General features: G+C 42.6%; 1 protein-coding gene across 2 annotated transcripts in view; it reads right to left on the reverse strand.

Annotated features, from left to right (window-relative positions):
• vps13a (vacuolar protein sorting 13 homolog A) overlaps nt 1-4787 on the reverse strand; it is an 89794-nt gene extending 85007 nt beyond the window's left edge. For both annotated transcript variants that reach the window (XM_061902109.1, XM_061902100.1), the window contains exon 1: nt 4625-4787. In XM_061902109.1, coding sequence (XP_061758093.1) covers nt 4625-4724 — 100 coding nt within the window. In that variant the 5' untranslated portion in view covers nt 4725-4787. The remainder of the gene's footprint in view (nt 1-4624) is intronic.
• Nucleotides 4788-14610: the final 9823 nt, after the last annotated feature.

Genomic DNA, 14610 nt, shown 5'->3' on the forward strand with positions numbered 1-14610 from the left:
TTTTTATGAAACCTCACAATAATGCCTGATGGAATCCTAAAAACGTTATGACAGACTGCCTTAGGAAACGGAAAGGAATTTTAAATTTTCTACTGAATAAGACACCTGGATTGTACATGAATATAAAGAATGTGTAATTTACAATATTAACTATGGACGATAAAAAACTGAATATTAACAACATGAACATCACACCCCCTCTCCATCTACATTATTTACAATCAAGCGAAACACAACAAAAATGCAACAAAAAAGGCGAAATATGAATGCGAAGAGTCTGTCCCTGAAACTTGCATTTCAGGCCGCTCTGGGAACACTGTGGAAACGCTCCCCACCCACACTGCTTGTTGCCTCGTCTGAACTGCTCTGACTTAGATTACCATAGTAACTAATAGGGGTGTGGGGAAAAATTGATTGGAATAGGAATCGAATCGAATACGTTGTGCGATTCAGAATTGATTCTCATTTCTAAAAAATCGATTTTTATTTTTAGTTTTTATCAATCCAACAAACCACTACACAGCAATACCATGACAATGCAATCCAATTCCAAAACCAAACCTGACCCAGCAACATTCAGAACTGCAATAAACAGAGCAATTGAGGAGACACAAACACGACACAGAACAAACCAAAAGTAGTGAAACAAAAATGAATATTATCAACAACAGTATCACTATTAGTTATAATTTCAGCATACCAGTAATTAAAAATCCCTCATTGACATTATCATTAGACATTCATAAAAAAAAAAAAAGAACAATAGTATCACAGTGGCTTACACTTGCATCGCATCTCATAAGCTTGACAACACAGTGTCCAATATTTTCACAAAAGTAAAATAAGTCATATTTTTGGTTTGTTTAATAGTTAAACCAAATTTACATTATTGCAATCAGTTGATAAAACATTGTCCTTTACAATTCTAAAAGCTTTTTAAAAAAAATCTACTACTCTGCTAGCATGTCAGCAGACTGGGGTAGATCCTGCTGAAAACCTATGTATTGAATGAATACAGAATCCTTTTGAATCGGAAAAATATCATTTTTGAATCGAGAATCGAATCGAATCAAAAAAATCTATATATTATCGAATCGTGACCCCAAGAATCGATAATGAATCGAATCGTGGGACACCCAAAGATTCACAGCCCTAGTAACTAATTAGATTACCATAGGAACTAGAATACCATTCAAAAGTGCAGAGTTTAACCATCGAAATACTTTGTATAGTTCAAGACTTACGATCATTAGAAAATACCACTGCACATCACAATGCCGGCTCCAGCTTCCATCTTAATGATCTAAAAACCTTATTTGGGAATGTCCGGCGGGCCAGATTGAAAATCTTAACGGGCCACATGTGGCCCCCGGGCCTAATTTGCCTAGGTCTGATTTAGGACCAAAACCCTGAAAACAAGTAAAACCCTCTAACATAAAATCTGCTTAGTGAGAAGAATTATTTTATCATACCAAAAATTGGCAAAAATTACCCTTATTTGAGATATTTAATCTTACTTATATTTCAGTTTTTGCAGTGTGACGCCTGCCTTCTCAATATCTGAATCTTTGGGAACGACATGATGTTTGTTGTGGCTATTCCTAATAACTGTACAAGACTGTAAGATGCTGACTTTGTGTGTTCTAACCTGTGCAAAAACTGAAATCTAAGTAAGAATAAATAATATAAGGGTGATAGTTGCTTATTTTCTGTCTGATAAGTTAATTATTCTCTCTAAGCAGATTTTAGGTTAGTGTTTTACTTGTTTTAAGGGTTTGGGTCCTGCACTCTTTCTGCAACCTTCACACAAAGTTTGGACCCTCATTTCATGTAAGTATATAAATACATTATTTGACAATTCGCTGCAATTATGATTGTTTAATTGGGATTGTTTTTTTTTAATAATATTTCATGTGGAATGCAGCAGTATCAAACGGTCCATTAACTTCATCAACCTATTTTATAAACTTTTTTAATTATTAGTTTATTCAACTTTGACAGATTTTAAAAAACAGGGCAATTTTAAAAGGGAGAGAAAAAAAGTTTTGAATAAATATATGAACATATGCAGAGAATGCAGTATGCACAATATGACAAAATTTCATATGATCAGTTATTTTGAGAACTGAAAAACAAAGTTACAATTTGGAAAATAATGTAATGTATTATCAAAAATTATATTTCAGAAATGTGAAGTGAATTATATTTATATAACGCTTTTCTCCAGTTACTCAAAGGGCTTTACATAGTGAAACCCAGTATCTACAAACCCCGTTTTCATATGAGTTGGGAAATTGTGTTAGATGTAAATATAAACGGAATACAATGATTTCCAAATAATTTTCAACCCATATTCAGTTCAATATGCTACATAGACAACATATTTGATGTTCAAACTGATAAACTTTTTTTTTTTTTGCCAAATGATCATTAACTTTTGAATTTGATGACAGCAACACATGCCCTGCGATGAGGTGGCGACTTGTCCAGGGTGTACCCTGCCTTCCGCCCGATTGTAGCTGGGATAGGCGCCAGCGCCCCCCGTGACCCCGAAAGGGAATAAGCGGTAGAAAATGGATGGATGGATGGACAGCAACACATGACAAAGAAGTTGGGAAAGGTGGCAATACATACTGATAAAGTTGAGGAATGCTCATCAAACACTTATTTGGAATATCCCACAGGTGTGCAGGCTAATTGGAAACAGGTGGGTGCCATGAATGGGTATAAAAGCAGCTTCCATGAAATGCTAAGTAATTCACAAACAAGGATGGGGCGAGGGTCACCAATTTGTAAGCAAGTTGTCGAACATTTTTAGAACAACATTTCTCAACGAGCTATTGCAAGGAATTTAGGGATTTTAACACCTACGGTCCGTAAAATCATCAAAAGGTTCCGAGAATCTGGAGAAATCACTGCACGTAAGCGATGATATTACGGACCTTTGAACCCTCAGGCGGTACTGCATTAAAAACCGATATCAGTGTGTAAATGATATCACCACATGGGCTCAGGAACACTTCATAAAACCACTGTCAGTAACTACAGTTGGTCGCTACATCTGTAAGTGAAAGTTAAAACTCTACTATGCAAAGCGAAAGCCATTTATCAACCACACCCAGGAACGCCGCCGGCTTGGCTGGGCCCGAGCTCATCTAAGATGGACTGATGCAAAGTGGAAAAGTGTTCTGTGGTCTGACAAGTCCATCCATCCATCCATTTTCTACCGCTTATTCCCTTTTGGGGTCGCTGGCACCTATCTCAGCTACAATCGAGCGTAAGGCGGGGTACACCCTGGACAAGTCGCCACCTCATCGCAGGGCCAACACAGATAGACAGACAACATTCACACTAACATTCAAACACTAGGGCCAATTTAGTGTTGCCAATCAACCTATCCCCAGGTGCATGTCTTTGGAAGTGGGAGGAAGCCGAGTACCCGGAGGGAACCCACGCATTCACGGGGAGAACATGCAAACTCCACACAGAAAGATACCGAGCCTGGATTTGAACCCAGGACTGCAGAAATGTTGTATTGTGAGGCAGACGCACTAACCCCTCTGCCACCGTGAAGCCCGTCTGACAAGTCCACATTTCAAATTATATTTGAAAACTGTGGACGTGGTGTCCTCCAGAACAAAGAGGAAAATAACCATCCAGATTATTATAGGCGCAAAGTTCAAAAGCCAGCATCTGTGATGGTATGGGGGTGTATTAGTGCCCAAGGCATGGGTAACGTATACATCTGTGAAGGCACTATTAATGCTGAATGGTCCATACAGGTTTTGGAGCAACATATGTTGTCATCCAAGCAACGTTATCATGGACGCCCCTGCTTATTTAAGCAAAACAATGCCAAGCTACGTGTTACAAAAGCATGGCTTCGCAGTAAGAGTGCGGGTACTTTCCTGGCCCGCCTGAAGTCCAGACATGTCTGCCAAATACGACAACAAGACCCCGGAATGTTGAACAACTTAAGCTGTACATCAAGCAAAAATGGTAAAGAATTCCACTTTCAAAGATTCAACAATTAGTTTTGTCAGTTCCCAAACGTTTATCGAGTGTTGTTAAAAGGTGATGTAACACAGTGGTGAACATGCCCTTTCCCAACTACTTTGGCACGTGTTGCAGCCATGAAATTCTAAGTTAATTATTATTTGCAAAAAAAATAAAGTTTATGAGTTTAAACATCAAATATCTTGTCTTTGGAGTGCATACAATTTAATACGGATTGAAAAGGATTTGCAAATCATTGTATTCCGTTTATATTTACATCTAACACAATTTCCCAACTCATACGGAAACGGGGTTTGTAGAATCGCTCCGATGTCCGCCCCAGTACAGCCCGCATGCAGCTTTGCACTGAAAAATAGCATGGATAAAATGCGTGTAGCTTTAAGAATTTCAATAGGCCGAGTCATATATGCGAGTAACATAATTCGGCACTATTATACAGGTCAAACTAGACCAATTCGAGGAGATTTGTGGGCAACGGACGTGACACTGACAGTTGCAGGTGCTCCTTTATGGCGCATGGCGGCGAATGTCGAGCTTGACGTAAGCTAGCTGGGTGGCTAACTTAGCCGCGCTCACATTAAGAGAGAAACAAAATATATTATTTTACCTCCCCATATGCCGAGTTTGAGCTGCGAACTGTCTAGGTTTACAACGTAGTCCCCAAGGAACCTGTTAAGGACGTCTACAACAACGCTTTCGAAGACCATTTTGGAGCTCTTCTCATGGACCTGTCACCATGTTTACATTCTCAGCCCATTAGTCTCCACCCACTCCTGACGTCACGTGACGTAGACTTATGGGCGGGGACATCGACATCATGACGTCATGACGTCAGTCCCAACCTATAACAACCTGTTACCGCATACTGTCATAACTGTGTATCGCTGTTACTTCTCCATGCGATAGAGATGCGTCAATCACTCTTACTGGATAGTCATAACACAAACACATCGAAGGGGAGGGGGAGCAAGAGATGACCAAACTGAGAGACGTCACGAAAATTACAAGAGCTTACAAGGCAACTCGTGTTTATGTTACGTCATAATGTACTTTTTACTGACTAAACATGGATGGATGGACAACTACACTGTACATCAGGGGTCACCAACACGGTGCCCAGATGAGTCGCCCGCTGGCCTGTTTTAAAAATTGCTCAAATAGCAGCACTTACCAGTGAGCTGCCTCTATTTTTTAAATGTTATTTATTTACTATCAAGCTGGTCTCGTTTTACTCGACATTTTTAAGTCTAAAAGGGACAAAACTCAAATAGATTTTGAAAATCCAAGAAAATATTTTAAAGACGTGTTCTTCACTTGTATAAATAATTTTTTTTGTTTGTTTTTTACTTTGCTTCCTATAACTTTCCTTTCAGAAACACAATTTTAGAGAAAAAATACAACCTTAAAAATTATTTTAGGATTTTTAAACACATTTACCTTTTTACCTTTTAAGTTCCTTCCTCTTCTTTCATGACAATTTAAATCAATGTTCAAGTATTTTTGTATTTAAGAATAATAAATACATTTTAATTTAATTCTTCATTTTAGCTTCTGTTTTTCCGACGAAGAATATTTGTGAAATATTTCTTCAAACTTATTATGCTTAAAATTCAAAAAAATATTCTGGCTAATCTAGAAAATCTGTAGAATCAAATTTAAAACTTATTTCAAAGTCTTTTGGATTTATTTTAAATGTTTTGTTCTGGAAAATCTAGAAGAAATAATAATTTGTCTTTGTTAGAAATGTAGCTTGGTCCAATTTGTTATATATTCTAACAAAGTGCAGATTGGATTTTAACCTATTTAAAACATGTCATCAAAATTCTAAAAATTAATGTTAATCAGGAAATATTACTAATGATGTTCCATAAATTATTTTTTAAATTTTTTTTAAAAGATTCAAATTAGCACATTTTTCTCTTAATTTTTTTCGGTTGAATTTTGAATTTTAAAGAGTCAAAATTGAAGATAAACTATGTTTCAAAATTTAATTTTAATTTTTTCGTGTTTTCTCCTCTTTTAAACCGTTCCATTAAGTGTTTTTTTCATAATTTATTCTCTACAAAAAACCTTCCGTAAAAAGGAAAAAAAATGTACGGGGGGCGGGGGGGTTTGCCCACATATGTGGTCCTCTCCAAGGTTTCTCTCTATGTCACTGTCACCGACGTCCCACTGGGGTGAGTTTTCCTTGCCCTTATGTGGGCTCTACCGAGGAAGTCGTTGTGGTTTGTGTTGTGGTTTGTGCAGCCCTTTGAGACACTGATGATTTAGGGCTATATAAATAAACATTGATTGCTTGATTGATTGATTGACTGATACAACGGAATGACGGACAGATATACCCATTTTTTTAAATATATATATAGATTGATTTATTAAAGGTAAATTGAGCAAACTGGCTATTTTTGGCAATTTATTTAAGTGTGTATACAACTGGTAGCCCATTGCATTAATCAGTAGCCAAGAAGCAGAGGTGGGTAGTAACGCGCTACATTTACTCCGTTACATCTACTTGAGTAACTTTTGGGATGAATTGTACTTCTAAGAGTAGTTTTTATGTAACATACTTTTATTTTACTTGAGTATGTTTATAGAGAAGAAACGCTACTTTTACTCCGTTCCATTCATGTACATTCAGCTCGCTACTCGCTACTTTTTTTTTATCGATCTATTAATGTTTGTTTTGGTTTTTCAAAGTAGGATCTACGCATGCCTGCGTTTCACCAATCACAAGTAGTCACTGGTGACGTTGGACCAATCAAACAGAGCCAGGCGGTCACGTGGCCGCCACACGTCGAATCCGACTTAAAAAAGTTGAAAAACTTATTGAGGTGTCACCATTTAGTGGTCAATTGTTCGAACTATGTACTGTACTGTGCAATTTACTAATAAAAGTTTCAATCAATCAAAAGTGTAAAGGAAAAAATACATTTTTTATTTCAACCGTACTTCCCGTCAAAAGCCTAAAGGCTGATCGCACAGTTCCTGTCTTCACAATAAAAGTGCCGCTCCATCGCGCCTGCGCTAACAAAATATGAGTCTCCGAAAGCCAGCGTAAACAAGCTAGCAAGCTACGGAGTTTGCCACCAATGTATTTATTGTAAAGTGTATAAAAACGAATATAGAAGCCGGACAAATAAGATGCCAAAAACCAACGACTTTCATGTGGTATTAGACAGAAAGGAAGAACTTTTTTTCCCCTCCATTTGAAAACGTGGACGTTTTCAGCACTACTGATTCCAATCAATGCAAGTCATCAGAATCAGGTAATACACCAACTTATATTCTTGTCTTCATGAAAGATAGGAATCTATGTGTTAAACATGCATATATCTTCATTAAAACACCTTTAACATGTTAACAAAAACGGCAAAATAAATAAATATAAATTATATACTGTATGTATATATATATATATATATATATATATATATATATATACTTTTGTATATATATATATATATATATATATATATATGTATATATATATATATATATATATATATAGATGTATATATATATATATATATATATATATATATATATATATATATATATATATATATATATATATATATATATATATATATATATATATATATACATCCATCCATTTCTACCGCCTATTCCCTTTTGAGGTTGCGGGGGGCGCTGGCACCTATCTCAGCTACAATCGGGCGGAAGGCAGTGGCTATTCTACCCACCTCTGCCAAGAAGTAGCTTTTGGTTTCAAAAGGGTTGGTGACCCCTGCCGTACATGCTTTTCATGTCACACTGTGAGGCATTTCTTTTTTTCACCACAAGAGGGCGGAACAAGTCTTTCTCTTTTTTATTACTTCCATCCATCCATCCATTTCCTACCGCTTGTCCCGTTCGGGGTCGCGGGGGGGAGGGCAGGTGTAGTGTGGGGGGGAGAGGGGGGTTGGGGGTGCAGGAGCCTATCTCAGCTGCATTCAGGCGGAAGGCGGTGTACACCCTGGATAGTCATATAACAAACACATCTAAGGGGAGGGGAGGCAAGATTAATGACGTCAATACATTTTTAGGGACCGAATGTCCCTTTGGGACAGAGGACCCTATTGTATTTCTAAGGTTTTATTGTATTTGTTAGGGACCGAATGTCCCTTTGGGACAGAGGACCCTATTGTATTTCTAAGGTTTTATTATTATTATTGTTACGCCGCGCCTTTGAGCTGTAATTTGACCCCCTTAACATGCTTCAAAACTCACCAAATTTTACACACACACACAAGGACTGGCAAAAATTGCGATCTAATCAAAAAACCAAAACCCAAAACTCAAAATTGCGCTCTAGCGTCCCCTAGGACAAAACACAGACAAAACTGGTTGTAACTTCCGTTAGTAATGTCGTAGAGACAGGAAACAAAAACCTCTATGTAGGTCTGCCTTAAACCTATAGATTTCATACGCTGATCTCCTTCAGCAAAAATCAACAGGAACCCTTCAAAACAAAAGTTTCCTAAAAATTTCATTTTTGGCTCTTTGAGCTGTAATTTTACCCCATTAAAATGCTTCAAAACCCACCAAACTGGACACATACATCAGGATTGGCGAAAATTGCGATCTAATAAAAAAAAAAAAAAAAAAAAAAACGCCCCCTAGGAATAAAAAAAGGACAAAACTGCTCCTAGGAAGAAAACACATAGACAACTGTCCATCCATTCATCTTCTTCCGCTTATCCGAGGTCGGGTCGTAGGGGCAGCAGCCTAAGCAGGGAAGCCCAGACTTCCCTCTCCCCAGCCACTTCATCTAGTTGTTCCAGGGGGATCCCGAGGCGTTCCCAGGCCAGCCGGGAGACATAGTCTTCCCAACGTGTCCTGGGTCTTCCCCGTGGCCTGGGACATGCCCTAAACACCTCCCTAGGGAGGCGTTCGGGGGGCATCCTGACCAGATGCTCGAACCACCTCATCTGGCTCCTCTCGATGTGGAGGAGCAGCGGCTTTACTTTGAGTTCCTCCCAGATGACAGAGCTTCTCACCCTATCTCTAAGGGAGAGCCCCGCCACCCGGCGGAGGAAACTAATTTTGGCCGTTTTTATCCGTGATCTTATCCTTTCGGTCATGACCCAAAGCTCATGACCATAGGTGAGGATGGGAACATAGATCGACCGGTAAATTGAGAGCTGTGCTTTCTGGTTCAGCTCCTTCTTCACCACAACAGATCGGTACAACGTCCGCATTACTGAAGACGCCGCACCGATCCGCCTGTCCATCTCACGATCCACTCTTCCCTCACTCGTGAACAAGACTCCTAGGTACTTGAACTCCTCCACTTGGGGCAGGGTCTCCTCCCCAACCCGGAGATGGCATTCCACCCTTTTCCGGGCGAGAACCATGAACTCGGACTTGGAGGTGCTGATTCTCATTCCGGTCGCTTTACACTCGACTGCGAACCGATCCAGTAAGAGCTGAAGATCCCGGGCAGATGAAGCCATCAGGACCACATCATCTGCAAAAATCAGAGACCTAATCCCGCAGCCACCAAACCGGACCCCCTCAACGCCTTGACTGCGCCTAGAAATTCGGTCCATAAAAGTTATGAACAGAATCGGTGACAAAGGACAGCCTTGGCGGAGTCCAACTCTGACTGGAAATGTGTTCGACTCAATGCGGACCAAGCTCTGACACTTATCGTACGGGGTGCGGACCGCCACAATAAGACAGTCCGATACCCCATACTCTCTGAGCACTCTCCACAGGACTTCCCGAGACACGGTCAAATGCCTTCTCCAAGTGCACAAAGCACATGTAGACTGGTTGGGCAAACTCCCATGCACCCTCAAGAACCCTGCCGAGAGTATAGAGATGGTCCACAGTTCCACGACCAGGACGAAAACCACACTGTTCCTCCTGAATCCGAGGTTCGACTAGCCTCCTCTCCAGTACACCTGAATAAACCTTACCGGGAAGGCTGAGGAGTGTGATCCCACGATAGTTGGAACACACCCTCCAGTCCCCCTTTTTAAAGAGAGGGACCACCACCCCGGTCTGCCAATCCAGAGGTACCGCCCCCGATGTCCACGCAATGCTGCAGAGTCTTGTCAACCAAGACAGCCCCACAGCATCCAGAGCCTTAAGGAACTCCGGGCGGGTCTCATCCACCCCCGGGGCCTTGCCACCGAGGAGTTTTTTAACTACCTCAGAGACCTCAGTACCAGAAATAGGAGAGTCCACCCCAGATTCCCCAGGCACTGCTTTGTCATAAGAAGACGTGTTGGTGGGATTGAGGAGGTCTTCGAAGTATTCCTTCCACCGATCCACAACATCCGCAGTTGAGGTCAGCAGAACACGACCCGCACCATACACGGTGTTGGTAGTGCACTGCTTCCCCTTCCTGAGGCGGTGGACGGTGGTCCAGAATCGCTTCGAAGCTGTCCGGAAGTCGTTTTCCATGGCTTCCCTGAACTCCTCCCACGTCTGAGTTTTTGCCTCCGCGACCGCTGAAGCTGCACACCGCTTGGCCTGTCGGCACCTGTCCACTGCCTCTGGAGTCCTATGAGCCAAAAGAACCCAATAGGGTTCTTCAGCTTAACGGCATCCCTCACCGCTATTGTCCAACAACGGGTTTTAGGATTCCCGCCGACAGGCACCAACTACCTTGCGGCCACAGCTCCAATCAACCGCCTCGACAATAGAGGTGCGGAACATGGTCCACTCGGACTCAATGTCAAGCACCTCCCTCGCGACATGTTCAAAGTTCTTCCGGAGGTGGGAATTGAAACTTTCTCTGACAGGAGACTCTGCCGGACGTTCCCAGCAGACCCTCACAATGCGTTTGGGCCTGCCAGGTCTGTCCGGCATCCTCCCCCACCATCGCAGCCAACTCACCACCAGGTGGTGATCGGTAGAAAGTTCCGCCCCTCCCTTCACCCGAGTGTCCAAAACATGAGGCCGCAAATCCGATGATACAACTACAAAGTCGATCATGGAACTGCGGCGTAGGGTGTCCTGGTGCCAAGTGCACATATAAACACCTTTATGTTTGAACATGGTGTTTGTTATGGACAAACTGTGACGAGCACAAAAGTCCAATAACAAAACACCACTCGGGTTCAGATCCGGGCGGCCATTCTTCCCAATCACGCCTCTCCAGGTTTCACTGTCATTGCCAACATGAGCGTTGAAGTCCCCCAGCAGAACAAGGGAATCACCCGAGGGAACACTTTCCAGTACTCCCTCGAGTGCTCCCAAAAAGGGTTGGTACTCTGAACTGCTGTTTGGTGCGTAAGCACAAACAGCAGTCAGGACCCGTCCCCCCACCCGAAGGCGGAGGGAGGCTATCTTTTCATCCACTGGGTTGAACTCCAACGTGCAGGCTTTGAGCCGGGGGGCAACGAGAAATGCCACCCAAGCCCGTCACCTTTCACACAGTTGATATTTTCACACCAAGCTGCTTGCCTATTAGAGATTCACTCTTCCCAGTCTGGTGCAGGTCTAAATTTATTTTCCTGGTGTCCTTCGACAACTCTTTGGTCTTGACCATAGTGGAGTTTGGAGTCTGACTGTTTGAGGCTGTGGACAGGTTTCTGTTATACAAATAACGAGTTCAAACAAGTGCCATTAAAACAGGTAACGAGTGGAGGACAGAAGAGCTTCTTAAAGAAGAAGTTACAGGTCTGTGAGAGCCAGAGATCTTCCATGTTTGAAGTGACCAAATACTTATTTTCCACCATAATTTACAAATAAATTCTTTAAAATTCCTACAATGTGAATTCCTGGATTTTTTTTCACATTCTGTCTCTCACAGCTGAAGTGTACCTATGATGAAAATTACAGACCTCTGTCATCATTTTAAGCGGGAGAACTTGCACAATCGGTGGCTGACTAAATACTTTTTTGCCCCACTGTATACGGTATATATACATCTGCGATGAGGTTGCGACTTGTCCAGGGTGTACACCGCCTTCCGCCTGATTGTACTTTAGATATGCACCAGCGCCCCCCGCGACCCCAAAGGGGAATAAGCAGTAAAAAATGGATGGATATATATACAAACCCTGTTTCCATATGAGTTGGGAAATTGTGTTAGATGTAAATATAAACGGAATACATCCATCCATTTTCTACCGCATATTCCCTTTTGGGGTCGCGGGGGGCGCTGGCACCTATCTCAGCTACAATCGGGCGGAAGGCGGGGTACACCCTGGACAAGTCGCCACCTCATCGCAGGGCCAACACAGATAGACAGACAACATTCACACTCACATTCACACACTAGGGCCAATTTAGTGTTGCCAATCAACCTATCCCCAGGTGCTTGTCTTTGGAAGTGGGAGAAAGCCGGAGTACCCGGAGGAAACCCACGCATTCACGGGAAGAACATGCAAACTCCACACAGAAAGATCCCGAGCCTAGATTTGAACCCAGGACTGCAGGAACTTCGTATTGTGAGGCAGACGCACTAACCCCTCTGCCACCGTGAAGCCAAACGGAATACAATGATTTGCAAATCCTTTTCAACCCATATTCAATTGAATGCACTACAAACACAACATATTTGATGTTCAAACTTAAAAACTTTATTTTTTTTTTTGCAAATAATAATTAACTTAGAATTTCATGGCTGCAACACGTGCCAAAGTAGTTGGGGAAGGACATGTTCACCACCGTGTTTCATCACCTTTTCTTTTAACAACACTCAATAAACGTTTGGGAACTAAGGAAACTAATTGTTTAAGCTTTGAAAGTGAAATTCTTTACCATTCTTGTTTTATGTAGAGCTTCAGTCGTTCAACAGTTTGGGGTCTCCGCTGTCGTAGTTTACGCTTCATAATGCGCCACACATTTTCGATGGGAGACAGGTCTGGACTGCAGGTGAGCCAGGAAAGTACCCGCGCTCTTTTTTTACGAAGCCGCGCTGTTGTAACACTTGTCTTGCTGAAATAAGCAGGGGCGTCCATGATAACGTTGCTTGGATGACAACATATGTTGCTCCAAAACCTGTATGGACCATTCAGCATTAAAGGTGCATTCAAAGATGTGTAAGTTACCCATGCCTTGGGCACTAATACACCCCCATATCATCACAGATGCTGGCTTTTGAACTTTGCCCCTATAACAATCCGAATGGTTATTTTCCTCTTTGTCCTGGAGGACACCACGTCCTCTGTTTTCAGATATAATTTGAAATGTGGACTCGTCAGACCACAGAACACTTTTCCACTTTGCATCAGTCCATCTTAGATGAGCTCGGGCCCAGCCAAACCGGTGGCGTTTCAGGATATTGTTGATAAATGGGGTTGGCTTTGCATAGTAGAGTTTTAACTTGCACTTACAGATGTAGCGACCAACTGTAGTTACTGGCAGTGGTTTTATGAAGTGTTCCTGAGCCCATGTGGTGATATCCTTTACACGCTGATGTCGGTTTTTGATGCAGTACCTCCTGAGGGATCAAAAGTCCGTAATATCATCGCTTACGTGCAGTGATTTCTCCAGATTCTCAGATTTTTTGATGATTTTACGGACCGTAGATGGTAAAATTCCTAAATTCCTTGCAATAGCCCGTTGAGAAATGTTGTTCTAAAACTGTTCAAAAATTTGCTTACAAAATGCTGACCCTCACCCCATCCATTCTTGTGAATTACTTAGCATTTCATGGAAGCTCCTTTTATACCTAATCATGGCACCCAACTGTTCCCAATTAGCCTGCACACCTGTGGGATGTTCCATACAAGTGTTTGATGAGCATTCCTCAACTTTAACAGTATTTATTGCCACCTTCTCAACTTCTTTGTCACGTGTAAAGTGTCTCCCAGGAAAACAAACCACACCCCTTCTGCTGGGCGTGAGCATGGTCCTAGTGCCCGCCACCCAGCCCCACCCCCGAACACCCAGACAGCAAGTTATAGGAAAAACATTACTGGGGGCCTCACTTGTCTGCCGTAACGGGTAAAATGTCTATCACGCGGGGGAGCGGGTGTACCCAGTGGGGAAGAACAAATAACAGGGCCCGGTGGAGGCGAAGGACATTCAACCCTAACAGGATTTAGAGGGCGACCTCGGCGGGGGACTTGCCCTGGCAGTACTTCTTCACCCGCAACACAATGCGCCGGTTTAGGCCTGTCTATGGAAACGCATTCCCTGCGCCCGCCCATATCCAGCACAAAGATTTTAGGACCATGTTCCAGCACCCTAAATGGGCCATTGTAAGGGTGTTGGAGGGGCGAACGGTGGGCATTTTTAAGCTCCGATGGCACAAAAGATCTAGGGACACAGTGGTGGACCGGGCCAGGAGCGGAGGACTACCTCGACCAAAAGGAAAACGATCTTGGGGCACCACCCCCAGGTAAAAATTCACCCGTAACGTGGAGTGGTGGACCGAACACCAATTCAGCGGGGGCCGCAGCGAGATCCTCTTTAGGTGCCGAGCGCAACCCGAGCATAACCCAAGGCAAACGGTCCACCCAATTGCTATCCACGAGCGCCGCACGCAGCGCCGCACGCAGAGCCGCACGCAGAGCCGCACGCAGCGCCGCACGCAGAGCCGCCTTAAGCAACCGGTGAAAACGTTCACATAAGTCGTTAGCTTGGGGATAGTAAGCTGTAGTATGGTGCACCTGCACACCCAATGAC

Source organism: Nerophis ophidion, linkage group LG01 (assembly GCF_033978795.1).
Source record: "Nerophis ophidion isolate RoL-2023_Sa linkage group LG01, RoL_Noph_v1.0, whole genome shotgun sequence".
In the NCBI taxonomy this organism is placed as follows: domain Eukaryota; kingdom Metazoa; phylum Chordata; class Actinopteri; order Syngnathiformes; family Syngnathidae; genus Nerophis; species Nerophis ophidion.